This window comes from Bos taurus, chromosome 21 (genome assembly GCF_002263795.3).
Source record: "Bos taurus isolate L1 Dominette 01449 registration number 42190680 breed Hereford chromosome 21, ARS-UCD2.0, whole genome shotgun sequence".
Lineage (NCBI taxonomy): Eukaryota > Metazoa > Chordata > Mammalia > Artiodactyla > Bovidae > Bos > Bos taurus.
Genome location: NC_037348.1, coordinates 49053188 through 49073831, shown reverse-complemented (window position 1 = coordinate 49073831; position 20644 = coordinate 49053188). Strand labels below are relative to the sequence as shown.

Genomic DNA, 20644 nt, shown 5'->3' with positions numbered 1-20644 from the left:
TTTAATGTTACCATTAATACCATAATTGTTTTGGGGCACCATGAACCATGTCCATTTAAGACAGTGAACTTAATCAGCAAATGTATATGTTCTGATCACTCCATCTATCTCTGTCCCTCTTCTCAGGCCTTCCTATTCCCTGAGACACAATAATATTTTAAATTACATCAATTAATAACTGTGCAATGGCCTCTAAAGCATTCAAGTGAAAGAAAGAGTCCCACGTCTCTCACTTTAAATCAAAAGCTTACTGAGGAAGGCATGTCAAAAGCCAAGACAGGCCAAAAGCTAGGCTTTATGGCACCATTTAGTCAAGTTGTAAAGGCAAAGGAAAAGTTCTTGAAGGAAATTAAAAGTACATGAATGATAGCAAAAAGAAAGTGAAATAGCCTGATTGTGGATATTTTTAGTAGCCTGGATAGAGGATAAAACCTGCTATAACATTCCCTTAGGCCAAATCCTAATCTCGAGCAGGCCCTGCTGCTGCTGCTAAATTGCTTCAGTCGTGTCTGACTCTGTGTGACCCCATAGACGGCAGCCCACCAGGCTCCCCGTCCCTGGGATTCTCCAGGCAAGAACACTGGAGTGGGTTGCCATTTCCTTCTCCAATGCACGAAAGTGAAAAGTGAAAGTGAAGTTGCTCAGTCGTGTCCGACTCTTCGCAACTCCATGGACTGCAGCCTACCGGGCTCCTCCGTCCATGAGATTTGCCAGTCAAGAGTACTGGAGTGGGTCCTAACTCTCTTCAGTTCTTGGAAGGCTGAGAGAGGTGAGGGAGCTGCAGAGGAAAAATCTGAAGCTAGCACAGAGTCAGTTCATAACATTTAAGGAAGGTATGAGAGTGCAAGGGAAGCAGCAAGTGGTAATGTAGAAGCTGCAGGAAAATTATCCAGAAGATCTTGCTAAGATCCATGGCCTGCATAACAGATACTGGGTTAGTTAATGAAGGTAGTTAATTAAAACAAGTTTTCAGTGTAGGTGAAATTGTATTCTACTGGAAGAAAATGCCATTGAGAACTTTCATAGCTAGAGAGAAGTCAATGTCTGGCTTCAAAGGACAGTCTTGACTCTCTTGTTAGGGGCTAATGCAGTTGGTGACTGTAAGTTGAATTAAGACTCATTTACCATTTCTGAAAATCCTTGGACCCTTAAGAATCTTCTCTCCATGCTCTTTAAGTGGAACAGCATATCCTGGATGACAGCATATCTTTACCGCATGTTTACTGAATATTTTGAACCCACTGTTGAGACCTGCTGCTCAGGAAAAAAAGCTTCTCTTTTAAATACTACTGCTCATTGAAAATGCACCTGGTACTCCAAGAGCTCTGACGGACAATGAGATTCATGTTGTTTTCATGCCTGCTAACCCAGTATGTGTTATGCAGCCCATGGATCAAGCAGTAATTTCAATTTTCAAGTCATATTTTTTAAGAAATATATTTCATAAGGTCATGCTGCCATAGACGGTGATTCATTTGATGAATCTTGGCAGAGAATTCACCATTCTAGATGCCACTAAGAACATATGTGATTTGTGGAAAGAGGTAAAAAATATCAGCCTTAACAGGCATTTGAAAGAAGTTTCAAGCCTCATGGGTCTCTGAGGGGTTCAAGACTTCAGTGGAGGAAGTAATTACAGATATAGTGGAAACAACTAGGGAACTAGAATTAGATGTGGGGAATTAGAGCTAGCTAGAATTAGAAGGCGATGGCATCCCACTCCAGTACTCTTGCCTGGCAAATCCCATGGACAGAGGAGCCTGGTAGGCTCCAGTCCTTGGGGTCGCTAGGAGTCGGACACGACTGAGCAACTTCACTTTCACTTTTCACTTTCCTGCATTGGAGAAGGAAGTAGCAACCCACTCCAGTGTTCTTGCCTGGAGACTCCCAGGGACGGCAGAGCCTGGTGGGCTGCTGTCTATGGGGTCGCACGGAGTCAGACACGACTGAAGTGACTTAGCAGCAGCAGCAGAATTAGAGCCTGGGAACTTCTCTGGTGGTTCAGTGGCTGAGACTGTGCTCCCAGTGCAGGGAGCACTAGTTTCCATCCCTGGTCAGGGAACTAGATCCCACATGCCGCAAATAGAAGTTCATATGTTGCAACTGAAAGAAGCCACGTGCCATGACTAAAAGATCCTGCATGTTGCAGTAAAGATCAAAGATCCTATGTGCTGCAACTAGGACCTGGCACAGTGAAATAAATAAATACTTAAAATAAAATGAAGCCTGAATGTGTGACTGAATTGCTACAATCTCATGATGAAGCTTGAATGGAGAAGAGTTTCTTCTTCAGAATGAGCAAAGAAAGTGGGGTTTCTTGAAATAGAATCTACTGGTGAAAATACTTTATAGATTGTTGAAATGACCCCAAAGGATTTAAAGTGTTATATAAACTTAGTTGATGAAGCAGTGACAGAGTTTGAGAGGACTCACTCCAATTTTGAAAGAAGTTCAATTAATGGGTGAAATGCTGTCCGACAGTGTTGCATTCTACAGAGAAATTGCTTGTGAAAAGAAGAGCCATTTGATGCAGCGAACTTCATTGTTGTCTTATTTTAAGAAATTGCCACATATATCCAGAAAGCTCTCATTCAAAAAGGTGCCGATGTGGAGCCCACCAATATGGGGTGCTGACTGTATATTCTTATTTTGCAGACCTCAAGGGAAATAAAGATTTCAGGAGCTATTGGACCCTGTGTGTCTCTCAATTCTAAAGGACCCTGTGTGTCTGAAAATGTAAGTCACTACCTTTTTTTCTAAAAAGAAAATCATTAATTCTCAGGGTAGATTCAATAGAGTCTTGGGCAATATGTAGCATTCTTTCAAAATGACTGTGTGGGCTGCTTTTCAGTAGAACGTGGTTCAGCTTCCATTGGTATACCTCTGTGTGTGGTGGTTCTTTCCACATTCTTCTTTTCCCATCTGTCCCTAAATTAAAACTTCTGTACTGTCTCACTAGTCTTCTATTTTTTATGCCTAAGTTATTCCTTGCCCCATTGTGCCTGGGGGAGAAAAAGCAACTATTATGATTTGGAAAGTTGGAGATTTCTGAAAGTCAAAATTGATTCCCCCATTGTTTTCATTAATAGAGGTTCCATTGGAGTAATTGAATTAGATTTAAGATTTTGAAAGTGAAAGTGAAAGTCACTCAGTCGTGTCTGACTCTTTGCGACCCCATGGACTATACAGTCCATGGAATTCTCCAGGCCAGAATACTGGAGTGGGTAGCCTTTCCCTTCTCCAGGGGATCTTCCAAACCCAGGGTTCTAACTCAGGTCTCCCACATTGCAGTCTGATTCTTTACCAGCTAAGCCACAAGCTGAATTAATTCCTTTCTTTACTATTATTCTATCTAGGAGATGTATAAGGTGCTTTGAAATGGTAGAATCATGTAGCTGTGAAGAAAATGATGGGATAAAATACAAAGTGTGCAATCATCTTTGAAATGACACTTTAAAAATTAATTTTAAGCAGTTTGCATGGTAAAAATTTATATCTAAGATGTTTTCTTGGAAATTAGATGGCTTAAATTACACAGTTCTGATCCGAAGAACCTGTATTCATATATGCGTATGTTAAATCACTATCTCTTTAAGTGGATTAAATCATTGGATAGAAGGATAATGTTAGTTGTAATTACTTCATTAAATTGAGTATACTTGTAATGTCTCCAATATGAGAAACTTATGCTAATACTTTTATAATTTACTTAGCAAGGATTTGAATTAATTTTATTTGTGTGAAAACTGCTTAATTTTATTTCATGGCATATTTATATGATCTTAAAAAAATCTTAGACATTTGACATTTATTAAATTAGTTAGAAACCTGAAGTAAATTTTTTCTCACTGGTTTTTTTTCCTACGTTTCCACCTTTATATATATATGCATATATGTGTGTGTGTGTGTGTGTGTGTGTGTGTGTGTGTATAAGTAAGTAAATGTTAGTCGCTCAGTCGTGCCCGACTTTGCGACCCCATGGACTGCAGCCCACTAGGCTCCTGTGTCCATGAGATTTTCCAGGCAAGGATACTGGAGTGGGTTGCCATTTCCTTCTCCAGGGAATCTTCCCAACCCAGGGACCAAACCCAGGTCTCCTGCACTGCAGGCAGATTCTTTACCGACTGAGCTACAAAGGAAGCCCATATATATATAAATATATATATATATACACATATATATACACACACACATATATATAGTGGTAAATTCCCACTCCAGTACTCTTGCCTGGAGAATCCCATGGACAGAGGAGCCTGGCAGGCTACAGTCCGTGGGGTTACAAGAATCAGACATGACTTATTGACTAAACCACCACCACCACCACCACCACCACCAGAGATAAATTATATTCTCTAGCTTTCAAATATGCTGTGTTTTATTTTTACAGGAGATAGGAACAGGTGGCACTTGTCAGTGGAAGATATGTGGACTCAGTCCCACTACAACCTTAGCCATATATTTTGAAGTTGTCAATCAGGTATGACTTTTATATTTGAATATTGAAATGTATATTTGAAAACGTAATTTAGGCCATGAGTATTTCCAGAGCTATGACCAAAAGCTTGTTCTGTTTTGAAATTTTTCTTTGTCATTTTCTGTTTCTCAAGGCTACACGCCTTGGTGAGAGGACATACTGTATAATAAGAGATGTCAGGGAGAGCTGCAAATACCCAACCTTGGACAACCCAGCTTTTAGTCTTTTGTTTTAAAGCTGTAGCATAAATAAAATCTTAAATTCTGCTCTAGTTATGCATTTTTGTAGGTGGGTATCTAGTTCCTCCTAGGTGTCGCAAGGTATATACTGATATGTGAGTCCTTTTGAAAGAAAGTTTAAGATATCAAAATTTATAGAAAAAGATTGGAAGGTAAAAGATGCCAGTATTTGGAAAGATATTTTCTTCTGCTGCAGGAGAACATTATCATATTAAAGAATGATATAACGTATAAATATTGATATACCAATAGTTATTGGGCATAAAATGAACTATGAAGTATTAGTAGTGAGCCTGCCTAAAATACATGCAGTAATTTTCTTTTTTAACTATTAAAATTTGTGAAAAAGATAGTGGCTCTTATTGACAGACAGTAACAATAACAACAAAGCAAGAATGGCTGTTGTCAAAGGGCATGAAGAAAGTTTCCCTTTTGACGGTCTTGTTTCTTTCTGAGGATGATTATCATATATTACTGTTGGTCTCTTCTCATTAATGGTTTTCTGTTGGTCATCTGTTCATCATGTGATTATCTTCCTAAAATCTGTGTTTTCATCTTATGTACGTAGGGGAGGAAACTTAACTCTTTTTCTTTTATTGAATTGTAGTCAATTTGAAATGTTGTGTTAGTTTCAGGTGTACAGCAAAGTTATACATATATATTTTTCTATTCTTTTTCAGATTCTTTTCCCTTATAGGTTATTACAAAATATTGAGTATAGTTCCCTGTGCTATACAGTAGGTCCTTGTTGGTTATCTGTTTTATATATAGTAGTGTGTATATGTTAATCCCCAAATCCTAATCCCCCACCCCAGCCTTCCCCTTTGGTAACCATAAATTTGTTTTCTATGTCTGTGAATTTATTTCTGTTTTGTAAATAAGTTCATTTGTATCTTTTTTTTAGATCCTACATATAAATGATACCGTATGATATACGTATTTCTCTGTCTCTCTTACTTGGTATGATTATATCTCAGTCCATCCATATTACTGTAAGAGGCATTATTTCATTCTTTCTTATGTTAGTTCCATTTCTTTTTATCCAGTTACTGTTAGGCAGAATTGCCTCACATATGCTTTTTTTATCTTTTAATTTCTTTACACTTCTCCTTTCATTTTGCTTTTTCATGTTTCTCTGAATTATATTACTTGAAATTGGTTTACTAGCTTGACTCAGTCCCCTCTTATCCTTCATAATTTTGCTCCTCTCCCCAATACATTTCTCCTTCATGTGGTAAATCACCATTGTTCTGTATGCCCTTGAAATAAGCATCCTTCTGATAGATTTTAGAATGAATTGTTAGTGCTAGAATATGCAATCCATGAGTATATGAAAACATTGTAATAGACTTTGCTTAGATTCTGCTCTTTTATTTTTATGCAGCATAATGCTCCAATTCCTCAAGGAGGGCGTGGTGCAATCCAGTTTGTGACTCAGTATCAGCATTCAAGTGGGCAGAGACGCATACGAGTGACCACCATTGCTAGGAAGTAAGTTGTATTTGTTAGAGATTTAATTTATGTGTCATGCTCCCCAAACTGGCTTCCTATTTTGAGTGACATTTTGGAGTGAAGTTAGTCTGGAAAGGATTCTTAGATGAGGTGAGTCTAGACGTGAACAGACTTTTGGTCTATTTTTGTTTGTCTTGGACTTGATTGTCTGGGTAGGAAGTATTGGTCAGTATAAACTTAACCTGATCTAGGTATGGTTTAGAAAATGCACACTGAAGGAAGGCATCATAGCTCTCCTTTTATTGAAATGTATTTAAATTCCAGCTTCATTTCTAAAATCATGAGACTATTTTGGTGAGTGATGGACACGGCCTAACGTTTCAACAGAGTGTTGTGTTGGATGGCCTGTTAAATAGTAGAGGGCATTAGATATATTGTCCTGCTATAACTTTGCTCTGACTTAAAATCCTTGAATGAATGTTAAGGGAGTATATTACTCTTTTGAAGAAAAAGTGCCAATTGAGCTTTCCTTTATGTTTGTTCAGATTTTATACTACAGACTTTGAAGTATTGATTCTTGGCAAATAGGTCAATTTATTTATGCCGCCTCAACATGTACACTGGAGAAGGAAATGCAACCCACTCTCATAGTCTTGCCTGGAGGATCCCAGGGACAGAGGAGCCTGGCGGGCTGCCGTCTATGGGGTTGCACAGAGTCGTACACGACTGAAGTGACTTAGCAGCAGCATATACACGTTCCACCCCCACATGCCTGTATAACTTAATTTGGAATTCAAAATATTTGCTTAAGGAAACAACTGAGCATGTCAAATTGAGGGATACTTTACAAAGCCACTGGCTTAGACTCAACAAAAATGTCTTAGAAGGCAAAGAAACTGTTAGTAACTTGTCCAAATTAAAGGAGACTAAAGAGACATTATAACTAAAGCCAGTATGCAATCCTGGATAAAATCCTGTCAGGAAAATTTTTGCTATAGGGGCATTGTTGAGACAATTGGGGCAATTTGAATTTGGTCTACATATAGGATAATAATATTTTATCTTTTTTTTTCCCTTTAACCACGGAATTTATTGTTTGAATATTTGCAACTATTATTCTATACACAAATTTTAATTTCTTACAAAAGTCTATATTCCATATTGCTAGGTCACTTCACTTTCCATTTTATGCCAAATTTCCATCAAGAACTATTTCCCCAAATCCCAGTCTCCAGATTGTGTGGTGGTGGTGGTGGTGTTCATTTGCTAAGTTGTGTCCGATTCTTGGCAATGCCACGGACTATAGCCTGCCTGGTTCTTCTGTCCATGAGATTTCCCAGACAAGAATACTGGAGTTATATCAGTGTTTAATTTCATTAATTTTGTAACTGGAGCTGTATAAGGGAACTTTTTTATTCTTAGGAGATACACATTGAAGTATTTAAGGAGAAGGTGAAATATCTATCTTTAATTTAGTCTCACAAAGTTTGGCAAAAGAAAAAGTGTGTGTGTATGAAGGAAGAGAGAATGGCAAAACAGAATGTTACAGTGCTGAGAATTGTTTAATCTAGGTGATGAACATATAGATTATTCTACTCATTGCTTTTATGTTTGAAATATTCTTAAAATGAAAAGTTTTAAAAAGAGGTTAATCTTTCAAGAGAAAGGGAACTTTTGTTATAAGAAATTTTTCATGGATTTATAGATCTTCAATTTTTTTTTGCTTCGAATTTTTGAGGCTATTTGTAGAGAGATACCATGTGTGTTTTAGTGCCATTTATATCTTTGAGTCTCACCAAAGCACCCACTTCTTCAAATTAACTTATCCTGGCCATTTTCAATAATCAAGTCTTATTTTTTTCCCTTTATTTATTGGCCAAGGCAAGTGCATTTGTTAAGTGAATAAACCATATGAAAGTAAAGGACTTAAGTTCCTGAGATACAGTCAAGTTATCCTGTGTTGTATAGAGAAAATAACTTTGATCTGGAAAGTTTGGTTTGAAACTACTGGTAAGAATCATAGTGAAAGAGTATTGAAAATACAGAAGACAGATTTTGCCATGTGAACAAACCCTTTAAACTTTAGGAATAAAATTTTAAATTGATGGCTAAATAACTTTTAAGTAGTAAATTTGTATGTGTTTGCTTGCTAATGTATTTTTCACTGCTGAACCGTTTTGTTTTCAGGAGAAAAATGTTTCAGCAAGTGAATATCATGGTCGTACAAGTTGGGGAAAAATTCCCATTTAAAACAGTTTTGCTTTTTAGAATTCCGTGGTGATCTAGTGGTCCTAACCATTGGTACTTCAACTGCCCTGGGCCCTGGTTCACTCCCTGGTTGGGGAACTAAGATTCTGCAAGCCCTGCTGCGTGGCCAGACAAGCAACAGCTTTGTTTTTAGTTCTATGATATTTTTTTAGTTAAAAGTAATTAAATTAAACTATTAGTATAATCACTAAGTGTTTAAGTTGCACTAAAAGTAACCTTTAAAATTACCAGTTCTTATTCCTTTATTCAGTCTCATTGTTTTCTGCTTTCTGGTATTTCATTAGACTGAGATAATCTATGGCTATAAGTCACCTGGAAAATATTAAACAATTATTTGTCTACTTGAAAAAAAATTAAAAGCACAGGAAAAAAGGAGAAGAATTTGAGTGCTGCTGCCTGAGTTTTCTTGGGATCCCTTCTTAGAGCTCTGAGTCATGTAAAAGTGGTTCAGCTTTTCACGAAGCTATAAGTATTGCCAGAATTGCTTTAAGTGAGGTGCTTTAGGAACAGGATCAGCTGAAGTATTAAAAAACTCTGCCTGTGAAATGTTAGACAAACAAACAAAAGCTATTGCTGGGTCTCCTCATTATCAGCTTGACTGGATTAGATTTATAGAACAGGTGAGTTTAATAAATTGTGTTATTTTATATATAATATCAAATGAATCACTTAGACTAAAATTTTACTTATTTTTTATTGGTTTTAGTGTATCAATATGGAGAGAAAAGAATACATAATAATTTTAATTAAGTAATTTTTATTACTAATAATTGAATTAAAGACCAATGAGAAAAAATTCTGGTACTTTATTCATTTTCTGGTTCAGGAAATGATAATTATTTAGTCTGGGAGAAAATTTTATATTTTGTGTTTCCATTTTTCTGTTTTTATAAGATTGAAGATTTTATAAGATTGAAGAAATGAATTTTTAAAGTCTGATATACCAACCCATGTCAGTTCAGTTCAGTTCAGTCGCTCAGTCGTATCTGATTCTTTGCGACCCCATGGATTGCAGCATGCCAGGCCTCCCTGTCCCATCACCAACTCCTGGAATTTACTCAAATTCATGCCTATTCAGTCGGTGATGCCATCCAACCATCGCATCCTCTGTCATTCCCTTCTTCTCCTGCCTTTAATCTTTCCCAGCATGAGAGTCTTTTCAAATGAGTCACTTCTTTGCATCAGGTGGCCAAAGAATTGGAGTTTCAGCTTCAACATCAGTCCTTTCAATGAATATTCAGGACTGATTTCCTTTGGATCTCCTTGCAGTCCAAGGGACTCTGAAGAGTCTTCTCCAACACCACAGTTCAAAAGCATCAATTCATCGGCTCTCAGCTTTCTTTATAGTTCAACTCGCACATCCATACATGACTACTGGAAAAACCATAGCTTTGACTAGACAGACCTTTGTTGGCAAAGTAATGTCTCTGCTTTTTGATATGCTGTCTAGGTTGGTCATAACTTTCTTTCCAAGGAGCAAGTGTCTTTTAATTTCATGGCTGTAGTCACCATTTGCAGTGATTTTGGAGCCCCAAAAAATCAAGTCTGTCACTGTTTCCACTGTTTCTTCATGTATTTCCCATGAAGTGATGGGACCAGATGCCATGATCTTAGTTTTCTGAATATTGAGTTTTAAGCCAAGCCAACTTTTTTTCACCTTCATCAAGAGGCTCTTTAGTTCTTGTTCGCTTTCTGCCATAGAGTGGTGTCATCTGCATATCTGAGGTTTATTGATATTTCTCCCAGCAATCTTGATTCCAGCTTGTGCTTCATCCAGCCCAGCATTTCTCATGATGTATTCTGTATGTAAGTTAAATAAGCACAGTGCCAATATATAGCCTTGATGTGCTCCTTTCCCGATTTGGAACCAGTCTGTTGTTCCATGTCCAGTTCTAACTGTTGAATTTTCCACAGTTTGTTGTGATACCAACCCGTGTATCTGTGTGCATACACACACACATACCTATGCTGTTATTTTTATATGTAAAGATCTTAATGTTTTAAGGAATGTGTTTGGAAATCTACTGCTTCTGCGGTGGCACTGGTGGTCAAGAACTTGCCTGCCAGTGCAGGAGACATAAGGGACACGAGTTTCATCCATGGGTCAGGAACATCCCCTGGAGGAGGGCATTGCAACTCACTCCAGTATTCTTTCCTGGAGAATCCCATGGACAGAGAAGCCTGGCGGGCTGCGGTCCGTGGGGTCGCAAAGAGCTGGACAGGACTGAAGCACCTAGGCACATGCAGTTATTTTAGAGGATTTTATTAGGTTTGGATATTTTTTTCTGAAAACAGTGAGTACTATACTGAAACTACTATTAGTGATTTTTTAAACCTAATTTTTCTAGGTAATATTGGAATTTTGAAATATTGATGTAATTTTCTGTATCTTTTAAATTTAAATCTGTGTAATAGCCAACTAAGGTGTCATGAACATTATAATTTAGCAGCAATTCTGTATTTTCTTCTTGTTTTTAGCTGGGCAGATGCTCAAACTCAGATCCAAAACATTGCTGCATCTTTTGACCAGGAGGCAGCTGCCATTCTTATGGCTCGGCTGGCGATTTATAGAGCTGAAACTGAAGAAGGTCCAGATGTGCTTAGATGGCTAGACAGACAGCTCATAAGACTGGTAAGAAGTAAACATACTGTTCTGAATCGGTATGCATTTATTGATGGTCAGTATTTTCTGATAATCTCTTTCAAAGGTACTTGACAGTGTAACTGAAGGACTGTGGAGGGACTACTGATCAAGTTGCTGAGAAAGGCATAGTCATGAATAGTAGAGCTCATCGATCTCTTCCAGTAAATGAAAATGCCTTTTTTCCTTAAAATGAAGGAGTGACAATTATGTAACCTATTATTATTTGGGGGGACTGATACCAAATTAATTCCCAATTTAATTGCTGTATTTGTTTTTACTGTATTTTTGCATAGTTTCCTCCACTGCTGTGGTTTTAATTTTCTATTTTTATTTTAGTGGAAGTTTGAAGAGAAATTAATTAGGATATAAAAATTATACACATTAACATACAAAACATAGACGAGTCTTTATTATCTGTATCTAGGCTACCAATTTACTACCATTTATATGTTAGTAAAGTTGTTAAGAATGCTAATTATACTTGGGCTTTAACATGTCAGGAACCCATTACTTTCCTTATGACCTAGAATGCTTAGTTAAGTTCTGTTCTTAATGCTTCCTATTTACTCAGCAAATTCTGGCCTATAATTTCCTTGAAAGTACTTCTTCAATTCTTCCTTGAGTTTGGAAATTCTATTGAGAACTGTCTTTGCTAGGCTATCAAATTTCTTTTTTTAGCAGGAAGTTTTTGTGTTCTTTGTCTAAATTTTCATGTATATTTAAAACATTATTGAGGGAACTAGTCTTTGTTTAATAAAGTTAACCATTTTTGTAGCATCATCCAGTGCTTTCATTCTTTCACTTTTGAGGGCGTTTTTACTCTAGGACCTCTTTGTGAAGAAAACAGTGTTGTGGCAACATCAGCCTGTCTTTTTTTGACAAGAGTCATAAAACCTTTCTTGGAGCCAACCATTAATTGGACACCGTCAGTACAAATGCCAGCATATTTTCTCCAAAGTAGACTTTGGTTTCCATATAAGAAGATCAAAACATTAAATATGTTTTGCCCTTTGCTTGTTTAGGGCAGCAGAAAAGTCCTCTGGAATTTCACAGTTATTTAGCAACTTGGCATGACATTGGTGAAATCTGTTGACTTGTTCGCTTGATTAGGGAAGCTGTTATTTTTCAGCCAATTATGCAGACCTCTTCAACATCATTTAACATGTCCTGAATGCATTCACTTTTTATATTGTTTTACAATGGAACCTTTCTAATTTCTCAGACTTCATCTTATCCTAGCATTTTACTTACTGTAATTTTACATGTGGTCATTATTAGGTTCTTATCTACTGTGTGATTTTTTTCTTCTCTAGATAATAAATTTTGCTCTGAAATATCTTGTTTCCTGAGCTTTTTCACTAATTGTGACTATGTAATTTTAACAAATACTTTACTGCTTTGAGAATCTAAAAGCTGTTTGAAGTAATCAGCACATTTATTTGTCATATGGTTATGATTTGTAGTTAACCTATTATCACTGCATTTGTAGGTTATGACATATGACACGAAATCGGATAGTACACCTTGGGTTATCAACCTGTGTAAAACCCACTGATAAGTAGCTTTCCGTGTGAAGCTGCACTTTTTCTGGTATACTGGTGGGACCAGGCACTTTAGTTGTGCTGTTTTTAAGGAGGACTGCTTCCATCATTACCATTTTCTTACAGAGGTTAGGCTTTGACCCTTTGGGCTCATTTATGTGGCTGGCTTTGTGCATTACTAATAGCTGAATTAAAGACTAAAGTTCTTACAAGTGTTGTTATTTTCTCCAAGAAAATTGTGTTACTATCGCTTTATTTGCCCAGTCTTACTACTACTAAATAACTCAAACAGTGGATCTTTAATATACCTCCTTTTTGCTTCAGTTTTTGTTTTTTTTCTCATTTGTGGTAGTGTTCTGGTTGGGTTGTAAATAAAAACTACTCCTCTCAATTCCAGTAATTAATGCCAGGGCATTTGAGTGTTCAGTAAAATTTTAAAAAGTAACCCAAAGATTAGAAATTTATGTATGTGTATATTATACAAAATTTATATTGTTATCTGTGGCATAGGCAATATTTATAAAAAATAAGTTAATATGCATTTAACCTCTGGATGAAAAAGGACTTTAAATATGAAACATAAAATCAGGAGCCATTAAATAAAAATATTAAAAGATTTATTACATTCAAATGAAACAAAAGTCTGTGTGGTAAAAATACCATTAGCACAATTTATTACCAACATTATTACATGTATGGCAAAATGTGAAAATTTTCATATATAAGAGCTATTGCAAATGAGTAGTATTTGGGTAAAAGATAAGCAAAGATCATGGACAAGGAATTAGCAAAAGAAGGAATGCAGTCACCAATAAAAATGAAAATGAAAAACATGAAAAAGTTACTGATCATATAATAAAATCAAATGATGTGTGGCATACTGGCTTTTCTGAAAACTCTTTCCAACGTGTTTGATGTTCTAGATCTCAAGTATATTTTATATTTTAGACCAGTCCAGGAGAACTTTCTACAGTGGCAGAAATGTTCTGTTATTGGCACTGTCCATTATGGAACTACTACCAACATGTGGCTCTTGAGTACTTGAAATATGGCTAGTGCAACTGAGAAGCTGGATTTTAATTTAATTTTAATTAATTTTAATTTATCATAGCTAGTGGCTTTCATATTGGACAGTGAAAATTATTATCCTAATCTATAAGTTTCATCAGTGAAACGTTATTAGGGCACATTGATGTCAGAAGTACTCTTATTCCCAGATACCAAGATCTGTTTTCTGAGGATTAGTGCTGCATCTGCAGCTTTTTTATCCTTTGGATAGCTGTGGTTCTGAAATGATTTTTCCTGAAAACCAAAAATGTGGTCAAACCAATTATGCCTTTTATGTGTTGTTTATGGCACAGATAGCTATGTAAATGATTTAGTTGAACATTTTAGGCTACAAAAGCCCTGCACTACTTTCAGCAGTGAATCTCTTGTTACTTTTTGGTGGTTATTTTTGCCCTTGATCATATGCAAGTACTAATAGATGTTGCCAGGAAGTAGACCAGTTACATAAGTACTATAGAAACTTTTCAGGTCAGAGACTTTGCTGAAGAACAAAGAGGAAGCTACCATTTACTCAGTGCTTAGTGTCCGCCGTTGTGCTGAGCACTTTTCTCCTGTGGATTATCTCAGTTACTTTGATGCCTTTTGTTATATTATCATGGAGGGTTTACTTCCCTATTGCTAGAGTATGTGTCTCCTTTATTGCCTTTTAGTTTCTGCCTTTGTGTTCTTTCTGTCCGGGTTTACCCGTTGATCTTGATTTTCTTTTCCTCAGTAGCTCTTTCTTTTTGGTATTTTTTCGAGTGTACCCAATTTTATACCATCATTTTGCCTTTAGAGCCACTGTGGTATCTTGACAGCACATCTTTCTGTCTATAGACTGTTCTCTTTTTTAGGTAGGGTCTTAGGGGGCACATACTGAGCTCCTTGGGCCGTCACCCAGAGCTCTTTATTTGCTATCAGAGACACTTAGTTTAAAAAAATGCAAACACTTTTAAGATGAGTTGTTCTGCACTGAAGCAAATGTATTGTTTGCTTCCAAAATTCAGATTTCTGTCTTTTTTGGTAATCATTCTCTTGGTAAGTCTATAAATAATATCCCAGTTTTACTGTGTCCAGTATCTGCCTCCTAAAGAGAATAACTTTTTAAAAATAGAAAACACATAGGCAGAAGTTTTACCTCTGTGCCAGAGTATGTATTACTAACAAGTTTTATTTTATTTAGTGTCAGAAGTTTGGCGAGTATCACAAAGATGATCCAAGTTCCTTCAGATTTTCAGAAACTTTCTCCCTTTATCCACAGGTGAGTAGACAGAAAATCTGTGTTCTTAGTGTTGACAGTAGCGTCGGGTCTCACTTTTCCTGTTGTCTTTTATTACTCATCTTATAGGATTATTCTTTTGGTTAGGTTTTAAGTTTTGAGATAGCTAAGAAAACAGTATTATGGTTGAATAGTTAGTGAAAGTAAGTAATATTTTTATGATAACCTTGCATATAGCATATATTTGTGGTGAGTAGAAATTTACACCAGAACCTTATCAGGGAGCACAGTTTGGTATGAAGCAGATTAGCTTTCCATCTGATAAAAGGGATCTAACTAATAGTAGTACTGCCGAAAGGAAGTAATTTTAACAATCTGCTAGTCTTATGGTATCGTTGCCTGAGGACAACTTTATGGAGATATCCCAGATAAATAGAAAAGAACCTTTATCTTACAGAACCTTTCTACTTGGATAGTGGAGTCTATCTGTCTGTTGTTTTGGTAGATATTCCCAAAAGTATAGGTTTATATGATGAGTAATAGAGATAATATTTATTCAACTGAGTATATACGAAGTGCAAGTAATTTAGGAGAATAAAGATGGTTGACGTGGATTCTGTTTTCAAGGAGTGTTCATTTTGAAGGGTGAGATCTGAAATATATGTAAACAATGCAGAAAAGAAAGTGAGATTCAACACTACAACAGAGACACAATATTTAAAGGAAACTTTAAAGAATCCTTCCAAATGGATTATTTGGTATATCTTTATGGAAGAAGTGGTATTTTATATTACCTTAACCTGGAAGGATGATTAATATTGAGATACAGAAATTCAAATTTTTGCTCCTCACAAAAACTTTGTTTAAAGCTTCGACCTTCTTTTCCGAGATACTCTTATTTTTTGAAAATAGTTTATTGATCTTTAACCTAGAAACTCCATGTTTATAGGGGGAGACTTCCCCAAGTCTCTTGTTGAGATTTTGGAGGATTAGAATAAGGCAGTGTCTACTTGTCTTAGAGGAGAAGGGAGTGGCTACCCACTCCAGTATTCTTGCCTGGAGAATTCCGTGGACAGAGGAGCCTGGCAGGCTATATATAGTCCATGGGGTCGAAAAGAGTCAGGCACAACTAAGTGACTGTCACTCACTTGTCTTAAGGGAGGCAACCCTTTGTGTTTTGAGAATTCTCGGATCTCACTTTATATCAGAAAATAGTAAGGGAATTGAGGGCATTAGTTTAAGTTATTGTTGTTTAGTCACTAAGTCGTGTCCAACTCTTTTGTGACCCTATGGATTGTAGCTCGCCAGACTCCTCTGTCCTTGGAATTCTCCAGGCAAGAATACTGGAGTGGGTTGCCATTTCCTTCTCCAGGGGATCTTCCATCCCAGGGATTGAAACTGTGTCTCCTGCTTTGGCAGGCGGATTCTTTACCACTGAAGCACCAGGGAAGCCCTCAGTCTAAATATTTGACTTAGATCCAAACAAGGGGTTTTTGTCCCTAGTCTTGGTTTTCTTTTGAGTCATCTCTTTCTTTTTAGCTGTTGTTGAGTTGCATTTTTAAGTAACTGATAAATATCATGGGTAAGATTCTGAGAAATACAATTTAGAAGTTGTTTTTTTGTATTAATGGCTGTAATCAAATGTGTTCATAGTAGTAAACTTCTGTTGCCATATTAAAATCAGTTAAAGCTGTCTCGCATGTTTTATCTTGTAGTTTATGTTTCATTTAAGAAGATCTCCTTTCTTGCAAGTTTTTAACAATAGTCCTGATGAGAGTTCCTATTATCGTCACCACTTTATGCGTCAAGACTTGACCCAGTCTCTCATCATGATTCAGCCTATTCTGTACGCTTATTCTTTTAGTGGACCACCGGAGGTGAGAGGGGTAGAAAAAGAAATTGGTTTTGTTACTGTGCTGTCTGCTATTAAAGTAAAACAACTAGGTTTTTCTTGAAATATAGTTATTAAATGTAAGAATTTAATTCAGGCGTGAATATCTTGTTATTCATATGTACTCTTAATGTTTATGAGTGCTTACTATATGCTAGATAAAATGCTAGGCTATATTAGGAAATTATTAAAAAGATAAACAGCTATAAGAGACTTTGTATTTATTAAAAAAAATTTTTAACAGACTTTTTAAAGATTATTTTGTCTAGTCATTTGGTTGATAAAAATCCTATCGGTCTCATGACTTATGTCCTTACCAATGTCTGCAGGTGATGACGATTCTAGAAACTGTATTCCAGAGTTTAGTGTCTGACAATTAGGGCATTCTGTCTAAACAAAAGCTTTGTTTTAATACAGTCCCATTCTCCTATAGTCTTTTGGAACATAAGATACAGTTGATTATAAAGATATATACTTAGAAAAATGATAAAGCTATCCATTTTGCCTTCTTAGCAAACTGTCCCAATTATTTTTACCTATTTTCAAATAGATAGTTTTTCTGTTTCATGATTAAAACAATTTGTTTACTTAAAAGTGTGTAATGACTATATTTGAAAATAATAACTTTAGGAAGGGTCAGTATAAAGAGAATATGATATCTATTTGTTAATGATCTCTAATGCTGCCTTTATTCACTTTTGTAAAAAAATAGTGGGTAAAAAGTTATATTTTGTTGCCATTTTTTATAGTAATTTGTCATAGTTTTTACTTTTCTAGAAAATGCATTTGTAATTGGTCTAGCTATACATTTGGTCTCATAGTTATTTGAATGAGGAAAGTAAGTTTTAGAAATACCTTTTTTTTTTTTTTTAATTTCATAGTAATATATGTAAGTTGTAAACATCTGGAAAATGTCAAAAAGTGTTTGGAAGAAAAATAGAATCCCACTGCCTGCTCTTGTCAGGTTTCAAACTCTCCATTTAATCCACGAATCCCATTCATTTCTTAAGGCTTTGCATTTAAAGTTATCCTCTTTCTCTTCTGCATTGTCACTTCTCTCATCACCATCATTCTATTAACACAGAAACCTTAGTGTCACTCTTGTTAAACAAAAGCCCCTGGACTTCACATTGTCTCTAGTTGCCGCCTCATTGCTCTGGTCCCAGTCACAGCTAAACGCAGAGAGTTGCTTGTTGTCCATATGTTCCCACGTTACATTCTCTTCTCCACCTATATTAGTCAGACTCTTGGCCCTGAGATTATTCTGAAACAACTCTTATAAAGGCTACCAAGCCCTCATCTTGCTGGAACTCACAACAGCATTTACCCAGTGAGGACTCTCCTTGAAAAACTTTTGGTCTAGGCTTCTCCAATGCCTACAGCACCTACTGGTTTTCCTCTTCCTCACTGCCTGTTCCTTCTCAGACTCCCTCTGCTGGCTTCTCCCTTTCTGAACTCTAAATGTTGGTGTGGTCTGGGCTCAGTCTCTGGCTTCTCTGGATTCCCTTGAAACAGTGCAGTCTAATCACATAGCTCTAATTGCCATCTTCATGCATGTGATACCCAAATTTATGTCAGTTCAGGCCACTTCCATTTCATATTCAGAACTATGTTTCCATCTCCAAATTTTCTCTGTCCCAAGCCTTTCCTCTCTCAGTGGTGCCACACACCATCAGACTTAGGAATCTATTCTCTGATTTCCTCTTGACTACTCTATTTTCAATTGTTATTTCAGTTGAGCGATTCCTCAGAAAATTAAATTGAAACATCCTTTAAGAATTCATAATAGCAAGAGGTTTTAAGTAGTAAGATAATACATTTAAAAGATTTAAAAGATCCTAAAAAGATCAATTTTGTATTTTTAAGTAATTAATTTTTCCTTCTTCCTCTTTCATTATTATCCTCACATCAGCCGGTTCTTCTTGATAGCAGCAGCATTCTTGCAGATCGTATTCTCCTCATGGACACATTTTTCCAGATTTTGATTTATCATGGTGAGGTAAGATTCCCTTGTGTTTAAAGCTATGCACGTAGTTTCAGTAAAGTCTTTTAATTCGTATTGCTAGAAGTTTTCCTCCCTTTACTATATGAGTAGTGTCTCCTCTATGATAAACTTTATTTCCACTTTTATTAAGTTATGTGTAAAATGTGATTCTTCCTTTTGTGAATTTTTAGACTTAATTTTCAGTTGACCTGTCTGTGGTTGTTTTGTCTGTTTGTCTGCACATAATTGGAGAAATGAATTTTATACAAAGCATAGCTGTGAAAGAGTGAGCATATCATACCTTTGGGTTTTACCTGAAGACACTAAGAAGGGAAAAGTCAGTAGGCGGGCTTTCCTTTTTGTTATTTCATGTATCCATTTAAAAAGTATTCTGGGACTTCCCTGGTGGTCCAGTGGTTAAGATTCCATACTCCCAATGCAGGGGGCTAGGTTTTATCCCTGGTCAGGGAGCTAGAGCCTGCATGGTGCAACTAAAACCCGACACAGACCCCATCCCCACCCCCCAAATATTCCACACGAAGTATTTAAAGTAAAAAAAAATATTTCAGTTGATCTTAAAGATTCATTTAAAGCACAAGCTAATTAAAATTTATGACTTAATTTGATAGGTAAATGAAAAGAGCAGACTATTTGAGTAGCAATTGAGTTAATCTAGGTTATTTAGCATAACTCTGTTCATTCCTATATTTATTCATTCAGGCAGTATTTAAGTGCTTCCTCTGTGTGGAAAGCAGTGAAATCTAGATGCTTTGAGAAATACAGATCTTTTTCATAAACTTATATTCAAGCTTATAGTCTAGTGTTCAGGTAACTTGTGCAGATATATTTTTCCAGTGTTATAACTGTAAATGATTTTAGATTTGCACTGTAATAGGGAAGGGGCTTTCCAGGTGGTGCTAGTGGTAAAGAAGCCACCTGCCAGTGCAGGAGACATAGGAGACATAACCCAGGGTTCGATCCCTGGGTTAGGAAGATGCCCTGGAGGAAGGCAAAGCAATCCACTCCAGTAGTCTTGCCTGGAGAATCCCATGGACAGAGGAGCCTAGTGGTCTGCAGTCCCCAAGGTTGCTAAGAGTCAGATGCCACTGAAGCGACTTGGCGCGCATGCACTCAGGGAAGATCTTATTTGAAATATCACTTTAAATATATGGGACTTTTAAAGACCTATTGATTATTATTTTTAACTGTTACCAGTTACTAGAGCTATTTAACTTTTTGGGGGGGGGGGTTAAATTTTTTTAATTTTTATTTTATTTTATTTTTAAACTTTACAATATTGTATTAGTTTTGCCAAATATCAAAATGAATCTGCCACAGGTATACCTGTGTTCCCCATCCTGAACCCTCCTCCCTCCTCCCTCCCCATACCATCCCTCTGGGTCATTCCAGTGCACCAGCCCCAAGCATCCAGTATCGTGCATCGAACCTGGACTGGCGACTCGTTCCATATATGACATTATACGTATTTCAGTGCCATTCTCCCAAATCATCCCACCCTCTCCCTCTCCCACAGAGTCCAAAAGACTGTTCTATACATCAGTGTCTCTTTTGCTGTCTCGTATACACGGTTATTGTTAACATCTTTCTAAATTCCATATATATGTGTTAGTATACTGTATTGGTGTTTTTCTTTCTGGCTTACTTCACTCTGTATAATAGGCTCCAGTTTCATCCACCTCATTAGAACTGATTCAAATGTATTCTTTTTAATGGCTGAGTAATACTCCATTGTGCATATGTACCATAGCTTTCTTATCCATTCATCTGCTGATGGACATCTAGGTTGCTTCCATGTCCTGGCTATTATAAACTTTTAAGAATAATGCCTGTGATACTAGCTCTGTGACAGAGCTAGGTTTTT

General features: G+C 36.5%; 1 protein-coding gene and 1 long non-coding RNA gene across 4 annotated transcripts in view; one reads left to right on the top strand and one right to left on the bottom strand.

Annotated features, from left to right (window-relative positions):
• Positions 1 to 20644, top strand: part of SEC23A (SEC23 homolog A, COPII coat complex component) — an 80899-nt gene that overhangs the window by 45105 nt on the left and 15150 nt on the right. For all 3 annotated transcript variants that reach the window (XM_005222100.5, XM_024981874.2, NM_001435085.1), the window contains 7 exons: positions 2656 to 2736; positions 4391 to 4480; positions 6101 to 6207; positions 10915 to 11068; positions 14852 to 14929; positions 16603 to 16764; positions 18691 to 18777. In XM_005222100.5, coding sequence (XP_005222157.1) covers positions 2656 to 2736; positions 4391 to 4480; positions 6101 to 6207; positions 10915 to 11068; positions 14852 to 14929; positions 16603 to 16764; positions 18691 to 18777 — 759 coding nt within the window. The remainder of the gene's footprint in view (positions 1 to 2655; positions 2737 to 4390; positions 4481 to 6100; positions 6208 to 10914; positions 11069 to 14851; positions 14930 to 16602; positions 16765 to 18690; positions 18778 to 20644) is intronic.
• The window catches only part of LOC101904185 (uncharacterized), a 42989-nt gene continuing 37769 nt past the window's right edge, over positions 15425 to 20644 (bottom strand). The window contains exon 4 of the long non-coding RNA XR_009492181.1: positions 15425 to 15539. This is a non-coding gene — a long non-coding RNA (uncharacterized lncRNA). The remainder of the gene's footprint in view (positions 15540 to 20644) is intronic.